Below are 26,878 nucleotides of genomic sequence, written 5' to 3' on the forward strand. Positions count from 1 at the left end.
CATGCATTTGTCATGTATAGTTTGGTCCTTATCCAGCAATTATTGTAGCAGAGGCATAATCCATTAATAACATCTACCAAAGGTATTGTCTTTTTTGTGATGTACCTGGGTATAAAAGGCACATCTGGAAGAAGCCACTTAAAAGTGTTGCATAAATAAGAATGTCTTTTTAAAAAATGTGGCATAGTGAATTTGCTTTTATCTAACTGGGCCAACACCACTGGCTTACCCAGACTTCTTCTTTCAATGGAGGGATCATAGCTCTCCGTCTACTAGATGTTAGCAAGCTAAGGATTGGTAATCTGATTGCTTGATTTATTTTATATCCCCAAGCTAATTCTAGTCCTTCAATAACTTTCTCTTCTGCAATGCAGAATTGAACTCCACAGGGTTTCAGAAGACAACATTCTCCTAAAAAATAAACTTCAAAGACTCCAGCAAGAAGTAGAGGAGGAGGAGGAGGCAAACAAAAAGCACAGGTAAAAAAATTGGGGTTGTTTCCTCATTGTGGTTTTTAAACCTGGCAGATTAAGTGTCTCAATTTAGGAGGAACAACGTAACACCATAAGTTTTCTGAAGAGAGAAGCCACTGAATAAAATGATGATATAATAAAAAATAAAAATCTTGGTGAGAGGCAGGGGCATTATTAGGTAAGGGCTCACCTGGGCACAGGCCCCAGATGTTTTTTGAGCTATGCCCTGGATCTTTTGAGCTGTCCTAGTTGCCATTTTTTTACATTTTCCCATAGACTTGCATTGGGAAACAAAAACGGCCATAACTTTTATAGTGTGTATGACAAATACATGACATTTGGAGGCTTGGTAGCCCCCATGGAGCTGATTGAATATGCCAAATTTCAGGCAGTTAGGTATAGTGGCTTTTGTGATAGACACAGGTAAAATTTGCTATTTTCAAGAAAATATGTCAAAGCAAAGAGCTATAATTTTTTTGTGCTTCCACATAAATTCATGGAATTTGGGGACCTGGCAGACCCTATGAAGCTGACTGAACCTACCAGATTTCAGACAGTTAGGTCCAGTGGCTTTTGGGCTAGCCATGCATACAGTTTCCTTTGCTCAAAGACTAAAACAAAAAGTAACTGTCAAGCCACCCAGGGGATTAGGGATTCTAATCAGAAGTTGTTTAAAGTGACCATTAGGAGGTCACTATCCCTAATCTCTGGTGTAGGTTTTTTTGAGGTGCAAAAAACCTCTGTCCCCCTACTTTTCTGCTCTTACATGCCCACTGTCAGGAGCTTGCATGCAATGAAATTTTGAAGAGGGAGAAGGAAGGGAAGAAGAGCGCCATGTGAATTACTGGTATTTCACACAGCATCTGATTTTACTGCCCCAAACTGGAACCTTTGGATTCTGCAGTAGTTTAGTAGCTTCAGTACAGCAAAGGATCCAATCAGCCTCCACAAACTTGTTTCTCCCCCTCCACTTTAATTTCTCCTAAATAGCTGTAGGACTCAAATTATTTCAAAAGGAGGGTTAGGACTATGTGGCATCATGATCGAGGAACTGCTAAGGCTTTTAAATAGGTTCTACAGTTTAAAAAAAGCTAGAAAAAGCCCTCAGCCACCTCACCTCAAAGTCCATTTAAGTATGTGCAATCCTTACAAACCTTCCACAGCCTCCTAAATTCCTCTGAAGTGCTACTTCTCTGAAAGGAGCCACTTGGCTTAGGGAATTCTCTCTACCCCCCTCCCCCGCATTTCCGATCACCATTCTTCTTTTCTTCTCCCCCCCATCCTATTCTTTCTTTCTCTTCTTTATTCCACCCAGAGCATATCTTGAGGAATTCTTAAAGAGAATTCTCTTCGGTGGGCAAGAGAAGTTCTGAACTGTATTTGACTTAATACAAACAGACAAGAGGGTTGGGTTTTCTCCTTCTTGCTCAAATCTTTGAGAAGAGTGGGTTCACATGGTGGCAGAGAAACAAATCTGGGGCTGTTTTGTTTGTCAGTTGCCATTATCTAGCAATAGGAAGGGCTGTAGCTCAGTGGTAGAGCACATGCTTGGCATGCAGAAGGTCCCAGGTTCAATCACCAGCATCTCCAGGTAGGGCTACGAAAGAAGCCTGCCTGAAACTTTGGAGAGCCGCTGCTGCCAGTCAACGTCAACAATTCTGCACTAGATGAGCCCAGGTCTGACTCATTATAAGGCATCTTCCTATGTTCCTCTGAACAGAAAGCTTTAATTAAAAAAATAGGAGGTTTTGGTTTGTTTTTTAAGTGGAAGGGAGATAAATATTGCTAATTTATGCAATCGTATGTATGCCTACTGAGAAGTCCCATTATGTTTAATGAGGCTTACCCTCAGGAAAGTGTGCATAGGATTCCAGCACAAGTTACTTTTGCAGGGAGGTTTGCACCTTGATGTTCTGCATGTTTACTCAGAAAAAGTCCTGAGTTGTGAGCATGGTACTGCAAGCTTAACACAGTGCCTATGCAATTCCATCTAATGGATTACCCTTTCAGTTCAGTCCTATGCATGTTTTGTCATTTGTGGCTTTGGGTTTTTTTTGGATGACCTCTAGCTTCATTGGTGAGGGAAAGGCACTTAGTACATGCTCAGACTTTCTCCATAACTTAGCCCTAGTTTTGAAAACAGACTCATTGGCTGAATCCTGGTGAAGTCTTGGCACAAATGAAGTTATGGGGAGGAAGATACAGTGAGAACTTGTGCATAACAAGGAGGAGATAGAGAGGAGTTGCACAAAACAAGACATCTGTTTTTATGAAGAGTTGTTGGCGGGTGGTAGGATGAGGAGGGATGGTTGCATGGAGGGGAATAGAATTGGTAGGGGGAGAATCTAAGTGCCGTGGTGAAAAAAAACATTCTGCACATGCTCAGAGGCACTCTATATTTAAGAATATAAGAAGAGCAATGCTACATCAGGCCAAGGTCCATCTAGTCCAGCATTCTATTCACACAGTGGCAAACCAGATGCACACGGGAAAATGCACAAGCAGGACATGAGTGCTGTATCACCTTCCCACCCATGTTCCCCTGTTGCTAACTTTGGTGAAATGTAAATAAAGTCTAGTCATTCTAAATTTGCATGCATGTATATCCTTCAGAAACTTTGCAGGTTTCTTGCCTGGGGGACACCTCTAATGACCTGTGCATTTTCATACAAATTTACCCAAAAACTATTGGGGAAGAGGCGAATGGAACGGAAAGCAAATCACTCCCCCCCCCCCAAATTGGAGAACTCCCCTTCCACATGAGCTACTGCACCTATCCTTCTGAAACTTTGCTGGTTTCTTACTTAGGGACACCTCTAGGCTGTCTGTAATTTTCAGAACAATGGTCCACAACGAACATAGGGAGAGAAGTATGTCCTCTTTTGGAGAGCTCAAAATGTCAAGGCCACCCTTGCACAAAAACCCTTGTGGCTGTCATTCTGAAATTTGACAGACATGATCTTCTCTGATAGAGCAGTGAATCCTGAAATTTTTATCCAAATCTTCCAAGGAATTAAAATGTTATTGGCAGTTCCCTTTAAAATAAAATCAAAATATAAACCCTGCACCTATTTTTCTGACATTGGGCAGGTGTAATCCCCTTCTAGGGGGCTACTATGCCTGAAATAATCATCCAGTTCTGACCAAGAGAAAAAAGTTACTGTTTTTTTCTAATTTCCCATAGTAGTCAACAAGAAGCATAAAGATTCATTTTTCCAAACATTGACTCAGGTTTGGTGCTGAGCTGAAGTGGTCCGACTACAAATTGACCAGAGCAGAAGCGGGATGTTTTCCAAAATGCTGAATCAGGGTCAGAGTTGAAGTGGGGTGGGGGGTCAGTGCACACTTCTTATGTATGTATGTAATCTATACACACACACAAGCACACCACATGCACCCCCCCCACACACACACATATATTAGACATGCGCTTGGACTTGTGTGTGTATTTGTGTTATGTATTGTTATGTATTGCAAATTTGTGTTATGGGCCTGTGCCCCGGATCTTTTGAGAACCTAGCAATGCCCTTGGTGAGAGGGAAAGCAGGGGCTGGACATACACAACAGCAAGATCTCAGAATATGACTGCATCAGTGCAAGGGGGGGGCTGTATTCTAGTGTGTACCAGAGGATGCTCTCTTTTGCATGTTGCACAAATACGTGTGCAGACATTGTCAGTCTGGTCCCTTATGCAAAGTTAAATTTGTACAATGGGCACAGGGTCTAATGGGGTGGGAAGAATAGAGAGAGAAAGAGAAGCAATTGATGCACCAGTCATAGAAAACTTTTGCTTCTAGTAATATATTATCAGAATATAGTCTGTCACCTCCAGAATATATTCTGATAATTAATATATTACTAGAAGCAAAAGTTTTCTATATTCTGGAGGTGACAGACTTGACCTTGGGGGAGCTGGGGGTGGCGACGGCCGACAGGAAGCTCTGGCGTGGGCTGGTCCATGAAGTCACGAAGAGTCGGAAGAGACTGACCAAATAAACAACAATATATTAATATTTTTGTTTTGAAAGATTGCTTTCATGATGCTTAGGAATCGAGGACTAACAAATAGGTCCATTTCTTAAACTAGCTGCATCATTGTTCTTTTTTTTTTCACAAGCCATTTGCAGTGATGTTGCAAACATTAGTGGCTCTTGTCCTTCTAAAAAAGTCATGACTTGGGTTCCATTGAAAACAATGGGTCTTAAGTTAGTACTGATTAACATTCCATTGGTTTCAATGGTCATTTAGATTAATTCCAAATCTCATAGTGCTAATGGTGAATTCAACTTACATATATTGTGGGCTATAATTTAAATTATTATTAGTAGTATATTCTTATCAGTGGTGGCATCCACTCGTTGGAACACTCTCCCACGTGTCATTTGAGAGGAAGAAACTGCGGCAAGTTTTAAACGCCTCTTGAAAACACATCTGTTCACACAAGCTTTCTCGGATCTATGTTACCATGCTGTTTTATTGTTGTGGAACTGTAATATTTTAAAGTGTTTTAATGCTTTTATTATTTTTTATGATGACTGCTTTTATTATGTTATATTTTAATGTGAACCACTTAGACATTTTAATATATTAAGCAATATAAAAGTACTATCCCTAAAATAAACACATGAAGATTCCTTCAGAATCTGTATAAAGTATGTTAAATTGAAGTTTAAATTATTTCCTTCTTCAGAAAACACATTGAAGAACTGAAGATGGAAAAAGAGAAGACTATGTATGAAATAGAAGAATTAAATCGACTGGTAAATATATAAAGCTAGCTAGAATACAGGTAGATTGATGTCTCACAGAGCCAGTCCTAGAAGAGCAGGAACCTGTCTTATAACAAGTCAGACCACCGGTCCATCTAGCTTAATATTGTCTTTACACTGACTGTCAGACAGGGGTCCTTCCCAGCCCTATCTGGAGATACCAGGGATTGAATCTGGGACTTTTTGTGTGCAAAGCATGTGCTCTTCCCCTGAGCTATGACTCCTCCCGAGAGTAGATAATACTGACTTTGTTGGTAAAGTAATTTGAACTGGTATAAGGCAGCTGCCTATGTTCCAAGACCAGCCTTTCCCCACCAGCTGCTTTCCCCAGATGTGTGGTAAACACATATCTGGAATCCTAGCTGGGAGGAAAATGGCTGGGTAGGAAGGGGTTGCAAGGGAGAAGTGGTGGGGAAGGTGAAACCTGCCTATTTGCAGCTTCCCTGCTGCAAATTGCTCCCATTACCACTTTGCAGTTATTCACCCATGAGCTGGGTTTCCTCTGAATGTCAACTCCAGTCAGTAGTTACCTAAACACACAAGTTGGAGCAGCTGTTGTTGAATAATATTCTGCACCTCTTACCAGTAATCTGGCCGTTATTCACAAAGTAGTTGGGTTAATTTCTATAGCCCTTTGCCAATGTATAAATGCTTCATAGTTCTTTAAACTATCCAGAGTCAGTCGCAAAGACAAAACTTAATACTGACTTGCCCAAGGCTATCAAGTAACGTTTAGTTGAATTTGGATTTTCCATGTTAAACCCAACACTATCCACCTTGCAAAGCGTCATTGTTAGTGTCCAGTTTCTTTTGTGACTTCGGAGCTTTTCTTGTATATGTGCCTTTGATAGCCTAAAACACATTACTTTGGGAGTCCAGTAATGGGTTTCATTGGCAATGTACCCTTTGTTCTACCTGCTCTACCTCCAATAAGTGTGCTTGTAAAATGCCTAATAGACTCAACATTTAGAAAAGGTGGTTCTTTAATCCCCAGAAGAGGCATTTTTTTTACTTCTCAGCTGACCCATTAACCCACCCATTCAGCCTCCAGTGAGAAATCTCTGCACCAATATGATGCTGGTGTGAAATATGGGGAGAAGGCTTAAGAACCAGAGATGTGGGACACCCCTGATGTAATATTTGGGGTTAGGGTTTAATCCCTCCCCCAATGCACACTTGGGCGGGCTATGTTGAACACCACAGCTTTGAATGTCTGAAACTTCTCACTTCAGAATAATCACTACAAGGAGGAAATCTTCCAGTTGAATGCCAGGACCAATCAACTGAGTGGTGAACTTTCTGAACTAAGCAGCAATAACAAGGCCAATCAGAATACAATCGATGTACTGAATCGGAGGTTTGTTGAGCTGGAAACCCAAAAAGAGCACGAAGCTGTGGTTGCCAAGCAATTTCAAGAGGCCTCTGCTGAATTGACAAAGGGGCATCTTCAGCAGCAGTTGGCATGGCAGGGAGAGAGGGCCCTGCTGGGGCAACAGCTAAAGGCCTCTAGGGAAAAGGTAAGGTTGAGCTAAACAGGGAATTCACATTGTTAGGAGTGACACATCACTTCAGTGCTGTAATGTCTCTCTGCAGAAAGGCAAAAGCCATCTATATTGTCCCAGGCAGATCAGGGTAACGTTCTGGTTAATATTTCTAATGCCCAAAATGTGGATCATGAATGGGAGGGTGTGGTGCCTTAACTATGTCAATGGTTCTTGTGATGGTTTTGGCATTACCATGTTTAGGCAAAACAGGGGACAGGGAGGGTTGTTTAAAAATATGCTGCCTTCTGGGAGTTGATGGATGACTATACTGTAGCATTGTGTTTTACTTAATTCTGCTACCAGTGCTGCTCTCAAGGGGTGTGTGTGTAGGGGGGAGCAGTTGTATTCAATAGGAGTCTAACAATCCAGTCTCACTTGTTGCCATTTATTCTCTGATATAGGCTTTTACTGGGCACCTTAAATTGTAAACTCTCTGGGAACTCTTGGCCTTTGGGTTATATACTGGTAGCCCACAGTTAATGCTAAATATTTTCTGGCAATGGTAGGGTAACAGTTGTACTGGCCAGACAGTCCCAAAGAGTGGGCCTGTAAACATTTCAGTATAATGGGGTTGACTTGTTGCCAATTGGGTAATTTGTTAAGCTTCCTGTGTCATAGAATTCAGCAAGAGCTTCTTTCTAGGCATAACGGAGAGAAATGACACTATTGTAAAATTGTCACAAACAAGGCTTGGTTTGCAGGACTTGGTACTGAAGGAGATCACTTGGCTGCTGTTGTTCTCCTTCTCTGTCATTCCCTTTTTGAACAGAACAACCAATCTCAGGAGCTGGAGACTGAACTGGTACATTTGACCCAGGAGTGTCAGATGCTACGGTTAACGAAAACACAACTGAGAGAAAAGGTGAAGGAATGCCAGGATCAGGTAAGCTGATGCAGCTGAATATGGCATGCCCTTGCCTCACTGTGGCCATCACTGCCTGTTACAAACAAGGGCTGTGGCATTTCTATGGAGAAACGGTGGTGAAGCAGTATTTGCTCCCTGTGATTGGGACAGAGCTGCTGAGCTCATGTGTCCAAATTACATATTATACTTAGGAGGAGATCCCGTCTCAGTTATGGAGCTGAGGGGATGCTAGTATTGGGGAGACAGCAGTGTTGCTGTGTGTAACTTTTTAAAATAAGGGCTAGAGGAGTTCTGTGGAGCTGGTTGTGCACTTCCTCACTGTGCAGAACAAGGAAATGAATGAACTTAAAGGAAGGGTAGCTTCTACTGGAGTTCACTTGTTTTTCTGTATTTTGCAAGTAATCCCAAGCAGCAATGTTTGAATTTTCAGGTTTCCTGTGTTTTAAATTCTGACTTTCAAATTCCCTAAGAAAATTACGTTTTGAATGGATCTGACTAGGTATAATTTTTAAAATTGGCTCTGTTGTTGGACTGTTTCAAACCTTGGTGTGCACATGCCCTGCTTGCTAAGTTTTTCTTGTGTCTGGAGTATGCCAGGTCTTGGTGTGGTGATGCCATTTTTGCTTGCAATATAGCTATTGGAAGCCAACACAAAGTTAAGCCGGGTAGAATCTCATCATGCAGAACAGCTGCAGCACTTAAGGAGCCAGATGGACAATTCCATATCTAAGGACTGCCTTGCTGAGCTACAAAATAGATTGGCAGAAGAACAGGAAATGGTTAGGCAGTTACGAGGAAACTTCAACTTCCAGGCAGAGCAGATGAGATGGCAGTTGGCTGTATATCGGGTAAGAAGGAACTGTTTTTTACCCTTAATAGAAGGATGTCTAAGAGACACATAATGAGAATATTTGCATGTAACACTAAACTATGGTTTAGCACTATATGCACAAGCAGAAAGGAGCCCATGCCTGCCCCACTTCTTCTCCCATGTGACTAGGAGGAGGAATAAATCAGAATTCTGTTTCACTTTAGCAGATTCCTGGTTTGTCCTTACGTGTGAACCAAGATGTGGTTTAAAAGAAATTCTAGGCAATTGCTGAACAAGCCAACAACTAAACCTGGGTTGTTTTGCTGGCGTGTTTAACAAACTAGCGTTTATTTTAAACAACAATTTTTGGTTCACACTATCAACTAACCAAGAATCTCTTAAAGTGAAACAATATCCTGCATATGAAGCCAAATTCTGTGACTTGTATAAATCTGCTTTTTCTAGTAGGATATTAGCAGTGGATGCAATAACCAAAATATTGTTTCGAGTGCTGAGAAAATATGCCAGTGAAAGTGGACTGCAACTAAGTAAAATTAGGTAAATCCGTGTTAAGTACAAGCCTGGTAGTGCAGAAAGACCCTGAGAGCACTGACTATATGTGTGTGTGTGTGTGTGTGTGTGTGTGTATAAATATAAATATATATGGGTTATTTTGTGGATGTTTTGTTACCAAGTTCTATACATGAATGATTTACACATAACATGGGGTGGACAAGACTTCAAGCTTGTGGGATTTGCTTTTTTTTTTTACTAGAACACCGAGCTCCACAAACCAGAGCCAGGTGCAACATACTGGCTGAGGCAGACAGACATACACTAAGAATTAAGGAACAGGTTGCCTTTGAGCACATGCACAGCCCAGGAATTTGTGATCACTACCAGAACCAAGCTCAGAAAATATAAAATTCTACTCCTGATTGTCCCCCAAATGTTCTTTCATTTCAGCAATTTAATTTAGGGTATGGGGAAAGTTTTGTAGTTGCTGCCATTTTTAGATCATTGGGAATCGGAAACCCTTACTGATCTACTGCAATGCACTCAGATCTACTAGAAGGTTTCTGTCTACCTTCTGCCCACCTTGTGCTATCATAAACAGTTTGGGGTGTTTCTTCTGAAATGTATTCTATCATAAAAACAAAATAAATCATGATCTTGGAGGCATTCTTGGGACCTCTAGAAATGCAAGTAAAGTGGGCTGACTAAGAATAGCTGTTTCAAGTAACTTTTGTGACACCACCTTTGCTGATTTTTGACCCCTCTTTCTGTAGGAAGAGCATGAGAACTCACATAGATTAATGGAGGAAAAGGTGGGGGAACTGGAGATGAACTTGAAGAATGCAGAAATATTGCTTCAGGAAAATACAGACCACCTCAAGGAGCAGGTCAGTGCAAGAGGTGGTCTGTTGCATTCTGTGAAAGGAATGAGGTTAAGTAACCTGAAAAGGACAGGTCCATGATCTGCTTGCAGTGTTAAATCTTTTGTGAAAGTAGAAACAGAACTTGTCTGGAAAATAAGTTGGTCTAAAATATTCACCCTTTCCTCAGTCAGTGTTCCCTCTGTATAAAGGAAAGATTAGATCTCTTCAGGCACACTTCCCATTCCCTTCAGCCTTTGACCTTAGAAGGATTAGTCCATGCAAGATCAGCGTGCAGAATGCTAGATAGGCTACTGTTCCACAGATCCAAACAGGATTAAGTTTAGAGCCAACACAGACCCAATACTAGCTTGAAGATGGGCTGTAGATTCATGTTCATGGACTGCTGGTTCCAGTACAGCATCCTACTGAACCAACCTTGGAAAGGGAGTAACTGCTCTTTTTCCTCCTTTGCAACAATTGTAGCCATAACTGCTAACAGGGAGAGAAGTGGCTGAGCCTGTATCTAGAGTGCAAAGCACCTGATTTTGCCACTTTGAGCTTCGGCTGAGCTGAGCAGCTTGCAGTTCTTCAGCAGAACTTTTATACATGTTTGGCAGGGGGAGCGAAAGCTATAAAGACAATGGGAAGTAATTCTGCACTAGTGCTAATGTAAATTAACATAAATTCAGCACCAGCTCTAATGTGCTGGTGCTGAAAACCCATAATACCAGCAAATGCTATTGACATTGCACTAGTGGTAACTTATTCTAGCACAGTGTAATTTATGTTAGCGGTAGTGCCCTATGAAGCACAGTTACTCAATTACAACATATATGAAAAGCATTCAGTACTAAATGACAACTTGACTTGGGACAAATCCTGGTGGTAAACATGAGCTATTTTAGGCTAATCATTTCTTTCCTTTAAAAATGAAAAATATTTAGGTAATATCTAAATTGGTTGCTATGAATTATGGCTCAATTTTTTTTGAAGAACCTGATATCATTTCAGTTAGATGACAAATAGATTGCTCCTCAGGATATACCATTTAGCCACTTATCAAGGCAAAGAGTTGTTTATGATAGTTCATTCATGTTCAGGAAATGGGGCAGGGAGAAAGGCTTCATTTAGAATATATTATTTAACCCTGTTGGTAAAACTTAAATGTGAGTTGTATAGTTCACTGGTTTATTTCCTAGTTAACATGTGTGCATGCATGTGCGTGAGACACACACAGTCATTACTGAAATGACTGCATTTCTGGTGAAAGAATAGGAATATGTTTGTAACTGGTGATTAACAGAGCACTATTAATTCTCCTTTCCAGCTTGAAAAGAATACCAAGTCTAATCTATTGCTGAAAGACCTGTATGTGGAAAATGCACAACTGATGAAAACTCTGCAAGTTACAGAACAGAGGCAGAAAAGCATAGAAAACAGAAATTTAATCCTGGAGGAAAAAATCTCATCCCTGAACAAAGTAATTAGAGAAATCACTCTGGCATCTCAATGAATTAATCTGCTTTTCAATTATGATACTTTAAACTGGAAGGACAATAGGTGGTAGAGACAATACTCCATTTAGCGACCAACTTTGTTGTACACATTTCAAATCCTGGACAAATAAATTACATTCACTTTTCACTGATAGAACTCAAAGTACAGAGTATGTAAAGGATCCTCCACCTCCTTCATGTGGGGAAGGTGTTAATGCTAGCTGGGTGGAGCTCCTTTACTAGAAGATATCACAACTAGTAGGATAGTTTTCTCAGGAAGAAGTTTGAACATGGCAGCATGGTCTACTAGTCAGTAGCAATAAACACCCACCCAACCATTTTTCCAATGGAAAAGTTAGCGGCTTCTGGATCATTTTCCTAGAAGCAGACTTCTGCTCTGGTTCTGTTATGGGACTGGGTGATATTTATTGTGATTTGCAATTTTCTTGACTCCCCAACCCCCTTGTCTGTACACTGGCCTGTATTGTGTATATATGTACAGTTTTCTACAAATTTATAATAATCCTTTAGTCACATCCTGTATCATTTGGGTAGATCTGCTGTAAATTGAAAGAACTTGCTGCACTTTTTTGTTGCTTCGGGTAAAGCTTGACATGACACTTTTTAATTAAAAATGCTATTTATATTGCTTGTATTGTCTCACTGGGTTTATCAGTGTAAATGGCTGCTAGCCATATATCAGTTTATCTTATGAGAATGGCAAAATGTTAAAAGCTAGAGTCCAGATGATGGGAAAATACATGGCTAAGACAACTTTTTTATTTAAGCAAAACTAAAATTCTAGCTGTCTGCCACAGGGAAACAAAGATGTGGAAAAACAAAGTTTTGTAGAAGCTACACAACCACTTTGTGTATTTTAAAAAATACCTTTCTATGTGACACATTGCTCTCTTGCTCTAAACCAGCCTTCCCCCAACTTGCTGCCACCCAGATATTTTGGATTACAGCTCCCATCAGCCCCATTTAACATGACCAACTGTCAGGAATGATAGGAATAGTAGTCCAAATTATCTGGAGGGCAGCAGATTGGGGAAGACCACCATAATACACTTTAAGAGAAGTACAGTCAAATTATGTTTATATGACTCCCTCTAGTCCTGGGGGTCAAACCTGGCCCTCCATGGTTCCCTAGAAGGCCACACTCCCTGGTGGTTTCCCAGCTTTTTTCCCCCATTCTGAAAAGTTGAAATGCCTCTCCTATGGTTTAGTTACTGACAGGAAGAGCTTTAAGCTATAATATTCTGGTATTTTTGCCCACCCCTCCCCAAGCTTCTCTGAAATTGAATTTGGCCCTCAGGCTGAAAGAGGTTATCCACCCTTTCTCTAGTCTCTAACTCAAGTCTTGTGCAACTTGAGGACTTGAGCAACTTGTGACCCTCCAGATGTTTTGGCCAACAAGTCCCATCAGCCCTAGCCAGCAGAGTCAATAGTGAGGCATACTGGGAGTTGAGGGCCATAAGTTGCCCATCCCTGCTCTAACCAGTGGTCCTGAAGCAAGACGTCTGTGCAGCATACAGCCTCAGGGACAGATAGGCTTTATTATATCCTCAAGAATATCTACTAGACTGGCATATTATGTACAAATCCCAATGAGTCAAATTTCCCAGCTTTGAAAAGTATGTTTCCTTTCACCTGAAACGAAGTAAAGAGCTAGCATTTTTGGAAAATACAAACTATTAAAGGGCCACATACACAGGACTGAGCTCTGCACTAAAGGAAAGGGGTCTGACAGACTGCCACATCAGTTGACTTGACCCATTTTTTAAAAAGAGTTACAGGTAGGGCATTTATTTTCTAAGCTGCATATATCACTAAAAATTAATAGTAGCTCCACAAGCACCTCATAGGATTAGAGCTAAATGGGGCATGATAGGCCATCTAGTCGAACCTGCTGCTCAGTAAGATTAGTACAGCATCTAAGCTAGTATGGAAACCAACAGTGATGATAACCATAAAAGGAGGGATCTTACGTAGAAATTACATGAGATCTCCCCGCCCACCCCCTTTCCCCTGATATATTTGCAGATAAAATTACTTGAGCAGTTACAAGTCATTATAGTTTCAGATACTGGATAACAATAGTATTACTAGTGAAGAGTCTTGTTTTATTGTGACATTTACTAAATCATGTCTGGTCCATAACAAAAAGGGCAGAGAAGTCAAATGTGGCTCAAACTCCAAAAGGTGTCAAACATAAAGGCAGCACTTAAATTTTAAAAGTCCATCTGTTTCAGGATAGTGGTCTTCTAAAATGGTTAACTATGTCTTCTCCTTTTTCCTCTTTGTAAAGTATTATTATTAAACCTTGTTTTTCAAAAGAAGAGTAGGCACTGTGACATTTTTTGCTACTTACCCATATTTTAAAATCTGCTAAAATATTTAGTGTATGGGTACTTCATCAGTCTTGTGAATACTTAATTTATGATAGGACATGTTCCAAAATTCCTTGTCTGATTAACTGTTCGCATTTCCAGCGTGGTAAAAAATGCTGAAGGGGAAAAAATAATTTTCAAATCTGAGGCAAACATTTTAAGTTCATCCCCTTTACAGATCACCTAGATTGATGGTCTGACTTCAACAACATAAAACTATCTGAGAATAGTCTGGTGTAATTCAGATGTATTATTTGGTAGGAAGTTAGTCTCTAGAGCAGCTTTCACCCAACATTTCTCCAGATGTTCAAACTGAATCCTGACAAAACAGAGGCTCTGTGGATTGGATAAGCAACGTGCATTGAATCGGTTGCACTCCCCCAAAGGATCAGGTAGAATCATAGAGTTGGAAGGGACCATTTAAGGCCATCGAGTCCAACTCCCAGTTAAAAGCATCTCTGACAGATGGCTGTCTGGTCTCTGCTTCAATATCTCCAATGACTGAGACCCCACCACCTCCCTAGAGGGTTAGTTCCATTGCTCTGACCATTCAGAAGTTTTTCCTGATGTTCAACCAAAACATAGCTTGAGAGTACTCCTAGATTCATATCTGTCACTGAGACCCATGTAGCCTCGGTGGCTCAGAGTATTTTTGGCCAGCTTTGGTTGGCCCATCAGCTATGACAGTTCCTGAACAGGGATAAGCCAGCCATAGTAGTTCATGCACTAGTAACTTCCATCTAAATTACTGCAGTAAACTCTACCTGAGGCTGCCCTTGAGGGTGATAGAGAAGCTGCAACAAGTGCAGAATGCAGTGGCTAAACTGCTGCCGAACATCATTCAGAAACCATGTTTTTTAAAACATAAACACTGTTTTTTAAAAAATTGCACTGGCTGCCAATATGCTTCTGGCCCAAGATGTTAGAAATGGCATTTAAAGTCCTAAATTGCTTGGGACCATGATATTTGAGGAAGCGCCTTTTCCTCTATACACCTGCCCGAGTATTAAGATTCACTGAGGGGAGCCTCCTCTGCATCCCACCACTGGGAGAAGTACATACAGAGCCACAAGAGGGCCTTCTCAGCTATGGCACTCCTGTTATGGAATGCCCTCCTCCCAGAGGCCTGGCTAGCATCACTGCTGGCTTCATTTCGGGAGCAATGTAACACCTGGATTTTCACCCAAGCTTTTGGTCTCAGTGACCGTAGCTTGATTTGACTTACTATTGCTGATTTTATATTGGGTTGTGTTTTTTGCTGTGTTTTTATGCTTTTATGTTTATGATTTATTTATTGTACCCACCCTGAATCTTTTGATATAGAGTGGGTTAGAAATATTTTAATAAACGTTTTGGCCTACAACTCACTTCAGCCCCAGCCAGCATGGCCAATGGTCAGAGATGATGGGATTTGTATGCCAAAATGTCTGGAGGGACCCAGGTTAGGGAAGGTGTTCTACAGACTAGCTTCCTGCCAAATCTATATTTATTTTGCATTCTGCACCAGTAATATTCAGTACTGGAAAATGTTATACCATTGTTTCCCACAGTCCATGGTATATTCTAGCTGCGAAGCTAGGAATTCCAGCTACAAAGCTTTTATAAGACACCATGTAGGAATTCTCTTATTTATGGTAGAGTTGAAGTAATAATTCCTAGGTCTACTTGTAGTGCCTATTTGCAAATGTGGTCTCTATAAAACAATAACCTCATCTCTCTACTATTCTGTCTTTATTTAAGACAATATAATGAAATGCCTGAGACCCTTTCCAAGTAAAAAACACTACAATAACTCCAGATTTTTTTCTTCAAGATCTCTGGATAGAATGAAATTAAAATGCTTAAAATTTCAAGCATAAAGAGAATGGGAAGGGACCATAGCTGAGTGGCACAGAGCACATGGTCAGCATGCGGAAGGTCCCGGGCAGGCCCAGCAGCACAACTGGATAACTGGATGGCCCTTCACTGCCTCCTCACTGCTCCTCCTTCCCACACATGTCACTGGTTCTTCTGTTGGTGTTGGGTGTTGTTGCCTCCCCCTCCTCCTCTTTCCCTGCTGTGTGCAGGAAGGTCCCACCCAGTCACCTGTCTGCCAATAGCAGACTTTTATAGGGTAGAGGATGACAAGAGAGAAGTTGGGGCTCCCCACTGCAACGGGGAGTGCCCATACTGAGAGCCCATGCAATCTGGAGGCAGTCCTGCTCCGAGGTTCATTCCCTGAAATCTCCAGTTAGAAGGATCAGATAGCAGATGATGGGAAAGACCTCTGCCTAAGGCCGTGGAGAGCCACTGCCAGTCAGAGTAGACAATGCTGAGCTAGATGTGCAACTAGTATAGGGCAGCTTCCTATGTGCCAGAAGCGGAGAGTAACTGTTTCCATCTAGTTTCTTAAACAATAAGGTACACAACTGGAGCCCTGGATAGAAATACCTGGCTATTCTTCTTCAACAGAATTGTTGTGCCATCGTCAATCTCAAGTTCTCCATAGTCTTTTAAACACCGAACCTGAAGAGAGAAGGAGCAGCTATCACACCATCAAGTAGTCACAAATTAAAAGTAATGTCAGCATAAGCCTGTGTTAAGAAAATCTGTATTACCCATATATCATATTAATCCTTTGAGTCCAAGGTAAGGAATATCTTTTTTTTGTTAAGCGTAAGAAGGATTCATACTTCTGTAGTTTTACTTACTTCAATGTACAAGCTTTTGGGGGGTTTAATGTCTTGTGTAAGGTCCAGCCCATCTCCTCCTCCTAATGATCTCATATAGGTAGCCAAGGACTTTTTATATTGGTTGAACCATACCATCTGGAGACATAAAATGTTTAATCCTGAAGTTAAATATTATTTTCAAACTGTCAAACAAGAATTATACTAAGTATTAAAAACTACAATACTGGAAAAATACAAATAATGGAGTAAAGCTTGAGTTCTCAAAAAGCCACCTAAACAACTCTCACCAATTTCTAGACTTCTCTCCATTAGTCTATGGGCCAGAAAGGGTGGTTGGTACCATCTTGAAGGGTTAAAGGAGGTCAACCTTTTAGATAGCCTACGATCCTAATGAAAGTATTAGCCATGATGGTCATCAGTGATGTGTAGCTTTCACAGAAAAAACACCTTAACTGTCTAAAAAAACAGTCAGAAACACATAACCCTCAAATGTGAGCAGGTGACAAAAGAACTTGACAAATGTGTGGTATGGATGGATAAATCTGTTGTAACGTAGCTCCATCTACATTTCATGAGTATGGATTATAACAGTCAAGGTACAATGATATTAGCCAAACTGCATCTGCTATAGCAGACAGTCTCCAGTGAGTTGTTTTTAGAGATATCTATGCTCCCCCCACTTTTTGTGGCTCCCATTCGCAGTAACCATTTGGACCAGTAATGGGAACCATGAAAAGGGGAGCAGGAGGCTAGATCTCTCTTAAAAGAACTTGCTGGATACTTGGGGAAGTGTGGAATGGAAGCAGGGCAACCACAAGTTCCAGCCCAACACTTAAAACTCCAGGGATAATCTTGCTAAGTGGCCAATCTTGTCCCCTTTTCCCAACTTGTCACTGTTAACAGCTTTCAAATCAGCCTATATGTAGCACTATCTTGTCAATTTCCTTGTATGTTTCATACTGCACTTTGTTCCTTTGACAGATGAAACCTACAAGGGCATGGACAAGGCACGGCTATATATATTTGACAGCTGCAAGTGTTCACTTGTGCAGTTATGAACGACCGACAATCTCGGGGGGGGGGGGGATAATTTTTAAAAGAGGTTGAAAAACGAGTAACAGCCCCTCCAAAGTGCCATTTGGGCCTCAGTGGAGGGTTGTCACAGCAGCACGCTTGAGATCGCTTTGGAAAAGCGGCAGGGGCTTTGGCTGCTCTTGCTGAGTGGCTCGCTGCCTGAACGCCGCAACCTACGATAGGTTGGCCCTGCTGGTGTCACGTTCCCTTGGCCCCCACCTTCCTCATGCACACACACAAGAAGAGAGGCTTCAGTCTCACGCCTTTAATTCACTATCAACAGGTTCATTACAGATGCAAATCCTCGAAGACTCTCAGGCTACAAAGGAATAACAACAGGGCATCCAAATGGGAGCTACGATGTTGCCAGCAGTTTGAACAAGGACTTGCTGGCTAGAATAACTTAGGGAGGGAAACCTCTCCCTTCCAGTGATGCTTCCCTACATCGACCCTCATGCTTCACCAACCGGGTCGACCGTCTGAGCTCCGCCTCTAACTCTTCCCACTTCACTCTGCGCCGCAGTCTAGCATCCCTCAGGTCACACCCTGCGCTCTCCTCCTCCTCCTCCTGAGTTCTCATGGGGGGGGGGGCTTCAGGCCCAGCCATCTGGGTGTTAGCATCCTGAGAAGCATGCCTATCCATATCTGAACTTGCTCGGGAAGATGCCTCCTCCAGTTCTGGCTGTTCCCCTTCTGAATCTGAACTGCTAACTATCTCCATATGCTCAGAACCAATCCTGACAGCTGGTTCAGATGACACGCCAACCCATCGTGGGGAAAACAACCCCTAAAACAAGCTATGGGTTGTCAGGGTACCTTGTTGGTGAAAAATAAGCCACCCTGCAGGAAGCAGTCCAGATTTTGATGACATGGCATCCCATCGTGGCTTGTTTCACACAACCCATAAAGGCTTGTCATGTCATGTGAACCCAGTCAGTGTTTGTAATGCACTTCCTAGGCTACCTGTCTTCATTAAGTACTTTTGCTGGTCGTGGCAAACGTATTGCACCAAAACTTGTACAGGCTTGCACAGAATTTCAGATGACATTTTCACTACTCTTACATTATGTTTTTGTGTGTTGTCTGTATGGCTCTAAGAAGGCAGCAAAAGTATATGAATTACAATTACAAAAATATTTTTGGGGTGAAAGCTACTCATTACTGACAGCCATCATGCCAAATAATTTTACTAGTGTTAGAAGATAAAACACTCACTTTAATCTCTCAAGCTGAAACAATCCGCCCATTTAAAGACCCACGTATTTGAAAGTCACTGTGCTGACACATCGGGGGGGGGGGGGGGATTGTTTTACACCAGGAATGTTACCTCAACAGAACTGTGACTGATCTCTGTTCAGTCTCAGAAAGTGGGCTAAATGAGAAAAAATGGTGCATAATTTGCAGAAGACAGACCAAACTTCAGTCTCCATAAACAATTTTATCCATAACTACAATAAATATCTGACTGGGAGTGGCTCTCCAAGCTCTCAGGCAGGGTTTTTTTCCCTCTGCCCTACTATCCAAGATCCTTTTAACCGGAGATGTCAAGGACTGCACTTGACACATTCTGCATGCAAAGCTATGCTATGGCTCCTCCCTGAGTGCTTAAGTTAAACAGTCACAGGTGACTATAAGTATATATACCTGTACCAATTACTTAACACTTCTGAATAATATACTCGCTACCTTCCTATATTTCCAGAATGTTCACTATCCTTTAATCCTATACGTACAACAAATTGACTTACTTCATCAGCTGACATGTGAAATTGGACAGCATTTGGCAAGACACTACCATATTCCCACCTAAGTGCTCGGATGCGAAGTAAACGATCATACCTGAGGGCAAAAAAACATAACACAACAAAAGTATTCAGAAACGGGAGTAATTTAATCCCCTAATGCATAATTAAATGTTCTTAATCAGAATTTTATTGAAATCTGATTGTATCTCCTAAGCTAATTTTGCACGGAGGAAGGCTTTTGTTCTGTTATTGGGAATACCGCACAACCCAGTTGATATGCAACAAGCCACTAATACAGTCATAATTGTTTAGAGCACTTGCAACAGTCTATAAGTTAGGAATATGGTGCCACAAGCTTGCAGCACCTTGCCTGGGTTTCTTCAAACTGCTCATACAAATCCCAAAAGTACCACTAGTTGATGCACAGCGGCAAGACAGTATAGTCTCATCCAAGGTATCTGAATTGTTTACTGAATTGTGGATCAAGCCCTACATTTTTATATGTGTGCACAGTCACTCATCATCAATGATAAGCTATCAAGATGCAGCTAAGTAGGTCAAACCCATATGCTCTCCTTAGTTCAAATTATATTTATTTACAGGGCATGATTTGCCAGGTTGCATGGATAACCTTAAGCACCCACAACTCCTGTGCAAGTCCAATTACTAACTCCCCCCCGCCACCCCAATAATTAGCCCTGGAAGAATCAGGAACGATTTCACAGAGGATCATTAAAAACTTACAGGTATGCAACAATACATCGTCGATTTCTTAGCAGAGAGCAATGGCGAAATTTGATTGTTGGAATCAACTCACTATGTCCTGATTTAGCTTCATTTCTGATAACAATGGAAGGACAAATTATACACTTAGAAAACAAGAAACATTAGTATACGTTGTGATTAGTTGGGGGACCATCTTATTTAGTGGGTATAAGTCAGCCGATCATCTGATGTTTGTATTATTAGTTGTTTATTTTATTTTATGAATTCCAGAACAGAAATTCCTACCCTTCCCATTTCTCATTGAATTGCAAAGAACTCAGAAAGGGAGATCTTCATGCTGGGAAAAGGAGACCAAACTTCACCCATCCCCAAGTTCTCCAACATGCACAAAGTTTGTCTATTTCAGGCTTCTACCTTCTCTAAACCCCAGCACAAAGTGAAGCAAGACCTACTTGCCACCCGAGTCCTTTGGCACATGCAATGATCTTGGGGGAAGAGTCATTTCTATTACTTCACAAGAGACTTTCAAGAAGGAAAGAAGTGGTGTTGAGTCTCTCTTGTTGCTTTCTCCTTCCCCAGGGGCTGACATAAAGAAAACTCGCAAAAGGGGTCTTATTTCACCTTGAGCTGGAGCTTAGAGAAGCTAGAAGTGGCCTGATGAAAGCTTGCTACTTCTGCCCCTCTCTGAAGCTTATTGCAAAGTGAAGGAGTAAGGCAGATTTTACTTTATGGTGAGGTAGCATTTAGGCCAGGGGTACAGAACCTCTTTCAGCTCCATATCAGAGAAGCTCTCAGTGGCCGCATTCCATGGTGGGTGGGGACAAATGCAAAAGGGGCAGAGCCGAAACACCCAGACATAGTATATTTTAGTACAAAGCACTTACTACAATTAACTAACCTTTAGGGGAGGCATTTTAACCTTTAAGAATGTGGAAAAAACTGCACAAAAGCCAAGAAATTACCAAACTGGTGGTCAGGAGGGAAAGGGGTATGGCCGACTGGGGAAGCCCAGAGGGCTAGATTTGGCCCATGGGCCCGAGACCTTTCACCCCTGATTTAGGCAATATTGCACCATGCGGTAGATTATGTTGCAACCAACCATTTGCAAAGTGAGAAGCTAACTCCAACCTTCCCCTAAATTGTTGGCATGTGCCAGAAAATGCAAGGGAAGGGAACAGTGTATAGCAGGGGTGGGGAACTGTCTAGGGGCTGGACTGTTTTCCAGCTCACCCCCCAGGGCCGGAACTTCCCTCTCAAAGCTTCACTCCTAACATCATTGGGGAGTTTCTCTGTGTAGAGAGAAGCAGAGAATTGGGTACTGCCGTTCTCTGCACAGAGAAATTTCTCTCAGCAGTAGGGAAAAGCAGCCCTTCTCTACCACTGACAGGGGAAACCCCTGCTCTTATCCCCGATCAGTGATAAAATAAGATTGGAGTGGGACTTACCACAGGACCACCGCAGGCTGGATGAGGAACCTCTGTAGGCCGGATTTGGCCCATGGCTCCTCCTCCCTGGTTTATCGCAATGGTGGGCAACATATAAGGCTAGCTATTAAACCAAACCAAAGTTTGTTGACCCCTGCTACTATTGTCAGGAGCGCCCTAGCTGCCTCTTGCAGTCCCCTCCAACAGCCAACCCAGGACACAGACAACAAGGATTCTTTCCAAGGCTTTATTCCTTTATGACTCTTTCAGATACTAATTACTAGCAACTAAGCAAGGAACAGCACTGGGGAAAGATAGCAGAGTAGCCTAAGCTCCAGGTAAGGCAGTTGGTCCCTGTTTGAAGGGGAACCACGGGAAGACTCTGAACTTATGGGCTATGGAGAGATCCTCCCTCTTTCCCTTGGGTCCTCAGGACGCGACCGCTGTTTGAGCGCCAAATGAGCGGAACGCCTCCTTTCGGCACCCTTCATCTGTCGTTCCCTGCGTCTGCGCCGAGCGTCCAGCAAGCCCCCCTCCAGCACTCTCTCACTGCCAGGGTCACTATCTATCCCAGGAATGCTGGCAGGAGGAATCTCTGCCAGCTGCTGTGCTTGTGAGAGATGAGCAAGCTCCTCTCCCACAGATTGCTGTTCTTCCTCAGAATCAGAACTGCTCTGGGGGCCTATGGGCTCAGTTTCCACCCTGACATCTATCAACTTAGTCCTTGGCACACACAAAGCGATGTGGGAAACTCATTAATTTCTCCCTTCGTTGGCTAACAATTGGAATCAAAACTACATGGCCAGACTACCTTGTGTCCCATTTGAAATGGTAACTGAAGTGCCTCTGATTGGTTGAGGATCACATAGTTTGTACCTGAAACATAGGAGGATGCAAAGGCACTGGAATAACAAACAAGTACTTCAGTACTTGGAATCTATTTTATCAAAGTGCAGTGATGTGGGGCAGAAAATTTTCCAGTTACATGAAGTTCATTAGTAACAATGAATGGATGTCAATTGCAAATACAATATTAGACAAGTTTGGCAGTTTCAAAGTTGTAATAAATGTTTTTCAGGTGATTATCCCTACCACGTACGTGAGAGAATACATATAGTGTATGTTGTTGAAATATATATATGTCTCAGTGTGAAATGGAACTAGTAAGTAGTGATAGCGAAATTGAACATGGCCCATCAACCTTAGTGGAAGAGAACTGAATTCAGTTAAAATAGATGAGTTGTCAGCATATCATGCATGGTTCTTTGGGTTGCTAAAATTAATTAGTGTGTCAACAGATAAGATGACTGGAAGATGCTAGGAGTTGTAGTCCAACGCATCTGGAGGGCACCAGGTTGGGGAAGGCTGAAGTAGTATGTCAACAGTTTTCAGTACCTTTGAGTGTATTTTCTTACATTTAAACACTATAAGGGAAGTACATGCTATTATCTTTACTTTTTATGAGTATTTCAATAAAAATATCTACATAATATAACATTTAAGTCACATTTAGTGTGCTTTAATTTTTTCCTCAGGTATTTCAGGTCAAATACTTGTGGTGTATTGGGACAAAAAGTTAACATAGGGTACTTTTTTAGCTTTGTTGTTTACTAAATACAAGTAAAATAAGCTTGCTAAATTAGATCACTCTCTAGAGCATCAGAAAATTTTTCAATTCAATCTGCAGTGATTGAAAATTCCTGCACTGAGCAGGGGGTTGGACTCGATGGCCTTGTAGGCCCCTTCCAACCCTACTATTCTATGATTCTATGAAATTTTCAGATGCAAAAGAAAATGGTCTGTAATTCCAGTTCCAAATTTATCTGGAAAACCCACATCATTGTCAAAGTGTTATTAATTTTAACTGTATTATTACTTTACATTTTAATAACTATTTATGGGTTTAAGAGAGGGAAGGCTGGAAAATAAAATAAATTAAGGGCCCTTTGCCTATCCTAAGCCCTGCCAACAAGAGCCAGGCAGGGTGAAAGGAGGATGGAGGTGATTTTGCCTCCATTCCAGTTTAAAATACAAAAAGCAGCTAGATAAGCTTCTAAGCCCATCTAACTGATTTACTTTTTGGTGGACAGGGAGAGGAGTAGAGAGGCGACGAATACTGTGCAACCTGTCCTCTCCTCTCCCCATCAGCATGCCCCCTTTTCTCCCACTCTAACAGTTGCAATTACAACCCTGTTAAGAGAAGCTTTCCATAGTGGCTGGGGTGGGGTGGGGAAGGAATATCTATGATCAGATCTCCTCCTCCACACTCCTAGCTCTGTCTAAGGGGGAGGAGATCTGCAGGAGAAGATATGCAACATCCATTGGCGCCCCAGACACTGTCTGGGGGCCACAAGACATGGCGCAAGGGAAAACCTAGAACACAACTACTGGGAATCTCTTCTAAAAAAAATGGGACCCTATCTGGTGGCTACAGTTGAGGAAATTCTTTTGCCAATATAAAAAATATCCTTTTGTTTCTCACTTCTCCATTTTATTTTTAATGTTCTTTTAAGTAGATAAGTTATTAATTCTTCTACTGAAGAAATCTTACTTACACATCAGTCTGGTTCTGTTCATACAATGCTTTCATCTCTTCAAGTACTTGTCTGATCCCATCTTCCTGGAAAATAGAAAGGCACCAATTTCATCAAGAATTTGAATTATATCCAATTCAACGAAAAAGCTCCAACAAATAAAATATGCAATCCTTCTAAAATTAGAACATAAAATAGATATCCAGCACTTAAAAAGTCATCTCTATATACAACCAAATCCAGAAAAGTTCTATGCACATAAACTGGTTTCAGCCAGCATACCAGTTTCTGGATTAGAGACCACAGGCTAAATCCACACTTGAATGCACATCCTGATCTATATTCCAGTCAAAATTTCCACTCTTTCAAAATCTTCCACTATCCAGAATTGGCTTCCAATATTCTGAAGCTTTTGCTTCTGCTTCTTATTTTCCTTTTGCCTTACCTGACCATTCAATGACAAGACTAACTTATTTGCACAAAGGAAAGAGACATTCAATGGGAATGGAAGGAACATGGAAACTGCTGTCTTGTTAGGGCCAGGCAAGATAAACAGAGCTTTCTATAAAAGAGTAAGTTGTGTATCCTGAACAGGATGGAAAAAAAAAACAGCTTCTTTACATGCCAGTACTGCAGTGCCACAAAGGAATTTGGGATACAGGGAGGGAGCAGGTGAAGGAGGAGGGAAACAATCCAGGGACTGAGAAAACAAACCATGGTTTGTTTGATAGTCTGCCAGACAAACCCTCGGTACAGCAACAAACTCTGGTTTAAATAAACCATGGGTTAGTGTTACACATGAACCAGGCCTATGAGAACAGCTGACCGATGAGTGAAGTTGTCAAGGCAGGTGGTTCAATTTCCATCAACAGAGGGTTTAAAGATAAGGACTTCACAAGGGTTGTTTAGGCCTCGAATTTCCTGCTTCAAAGCAGCAGATTAGACCCAAGTCAAAAGTTAACCAACTCTGCCCTGAGGAGTAAGTCTCTTTAAGTGAAATAATGAGAACCATTTTACTGCTTCCGCAATTGTCATAACTAAAGGTTAAGTGAGAATATACAGTTTAGCTGGCAGCACCCACTGCAATTCCCTGTCTAAGGGAAAGCAGGCTATAATCTAAAGAAAGAACCAGGACCACGTGTATCCTTGGTGTATTTTAATGTCTCACAAAACAGATGAAAGGGAAGCAAAAGTCCTGTGTAAACTAGCTTGACAAATTAGAGTGTGTGCATGCAGAGAAGGGTGATCAGGACTGTGAAAACAAGTCCCATGAGGAACAGTTGAAAGATCTGGGTATGTTGAGCCTTGAGAAAATATTTACAGGAGACATCATGGCAATCTTCAAATATCAAAGGCTATCATTCATGCAGAAGATTGAGCAGAGTTGCTCTCTATTGCTCCAGACGGCAGGACTAGGATTAATTACTAGAAGTTGCAGGGAAGCAGATTTTGGAAGGAATATTAGAACATTAGAAGGAATATCCTCCAGGTAAGAGCTGTTTGACACTGCAACAGATTGCTGCAGGAGGCAGTGGGTTTTCCTTCACTGGAGGTATATTTAAGCAGAGGCTGGACAGCCACCTGTTATTAATGTTGTAGCTTCACCCTGCACTGAGCAGGGGGTTGGACTAGAATGATCTCCAAGTTCCCTTCCAACTCTGATACTTCACTGGTCTTATATTGTGAAGTCTGTAAAACAGGATTTACTATAACACCATCTATTTGCGGAACATATAACCTAGCTTGTTATTAAGATTTGCAAGAGATGTGCTCTTGAGGGTACCACTGCCCACAGAGGCCCATTTATCTGGCACACGTGAAAAGGCTTTTTCTCCTGTGTTACTCCCAAACTGTGGAATGCACTCCCTCAAGAACTACATTGGCCCCCACTCTCTTGGCTTTTAGAAAGGGTGTGAAGACACATCTTTTTAATTTAGGGAGTAATTCTATGTCTCCTAGACAGCATCTGGGGGACACAGGATTTTTTGGTTTCCTGGCTCCAAGCGCAAAGACAGGGCTCTGAGCTTGGTGCCAGGAAACTGCACTCCCTGCCCCCTCGTAGGAAAGGGGGTGTTCCTGGGGGCAGGGAGGAGCAAAGGATGGGGCTGCTGGCTTATGTCTTTTCCTCTTCCCACCCCAGTCTCCTTCCCTCCCGCTCCCTGAAACCTCCACTAGATGCTAAAATGCTCTCTGCATAGGATATTCGTAAGCCTCTGAGTTCGGTGGCTTATGAGTACCCAGGGTGTAACCCATAGGACTGCACCCTTAGCTTTTTAAACAACCATTGTTTATGTATTTACAGTAACTGTGCATTATTTTTGACAGTTATTCACAAAGCTGCTTATAACATTAAAAACATCGAATGCCACAACCAACAAAAAAGAAAAAAATCTGTAAATCAACTCAGTAAAACGGATCAAAAATAGCAACAGACAAATTCTTCAAATGTCAGTCTTAGTTACAGAGGCCTCATTCTCAAAAGAGGAGCACAACAAATTATCCTGTTCCTGTACTAGATCTATCGTAAAAAGACAAAGATAGCTGTGCTAATCTGTGAGAAAAAAACAAAACAAACCCACAGTTGGGCAATACTTTTATTAGGACCAACGCTTTCTTACCTTCATTAGGAACTCTCCCCTCACTCTGCAATATTTTGTACCACCCATCCTGATAAAGATGGGCAAGAATCCCTTAGAAGAATCCCTGTGGGCAAGAATCCCTTAGGAGAAATGGAATAGCACTCATAGTCAACAAAAGGGTGGGAAGAGCAGTACTGGGGTACAATCTTAAAAATGATAGAATGATCTCAGTACGAATCCAAGGCAAACCATTCAACATCACAGTAATTCAAGTCTATGCCCCAACCACTGATGCCGAAGAAGCTGAGGTTGATGGGTTCTATGAAGACCTACAACACCTTCTAGAACTATCCCCCCAAAAAGATGTCCTCTTCATCATAGGGGATTGGAATGC

At 41.7% G+C, this 26,878-nt stretch overlaps 2 protein-coding genes across 4 annotated transcripts in view; one reads left to right on the plus strand and one right to left on the minus strand.

Moving 5' to 3' along the window:
- Positions 1–11,988, plus strand: part of NINL (ninein like) — a 65,310-nt gene extending 53,322 nt beyond the window's left edge. Inside the window, exons 18-24 of the mRNA XM_084829169.1 lie at positions 375–479; positions 5,164–5,233; positions 6,475–6,759; positions 7,556–7,669; positions 8,287–8,499; positions 9,752–9,865; positions 11,169–11,988. Of these exons, the coding sequence (XP_084685295.1) occupies positions 375–479; positions 5,164–5,233; positions 6,475–6,759; positions 7,556–7,669; positions 8,287–8,499; positions 9,752–9,865; positions 11,169–11,354 (1,087 nt within the window). The 3' untranslated portion in view covers positions 11,355–11,988. The remainder of the gene's footprint in view (positions 1–374; positions 480–5,163; positions 5,234–6,474; positions 6,760–7,555; positions 7,670–8,286; positions 8,500–9,751; positions 9,866–11,168) is intronic.
- Positions 3,627–26,878, minus strand: part of GINS1 (GINS complex subunit 1) — a 32,844-nt gene continuing 9,592 nt past the window's right edge. Inside the window, exons 2-7 of one of the 3 annotated variants that reach the window (XM_084829174.1) lie at positions 23,927–23,991; positions 19,966–20,061; positions 19,225–19,315; positions 16,421–16,537; positions 16,161–16,235; positions 3,627–4,457 (exon numbers count right to left, since the gene is read on the minus strand). In XM_084829174.1, the coding sequence (XP_084685300.1) occupies positions 4,332–4,457; positions 16,161–16,235; positions 16,421–16,537; positions 19,225–19,315; positions 19,966–20,061; positions 23,927–23,991 (570 nt within the window). In that variant the 3' untranslated portion in view covers positions 3,627–4,331. Of the gene's footprint in view, positions 4,458–11,267; positions 13,847–16,160; positions 16,236–16,420; positions 16,538–19,224; positions 19,316–19,965; positions 20,062–23,926; positions 23,992–26,878 lie in introns of those variants that run through there. The other 2 variants (XM_084829175.1, XM_084829177.1) reach the window with 2 other exon arrangements.

Source organism: Heloderma suspectum, chromosome 1 (assembly GCF_057233095.1).
Source record: "Heloderma suspectum isolate Gila_16-S chromosome 1, 16-S_ref, whole genome shotgun sequence".
Classification (NCBI taxonomy): domain Eukaryota; kingdom Metazoa; phylum Chordata; class Lepidosauria; order Squamata; family Helodermatidae; genus Heloderma; species Heloderma suspectum.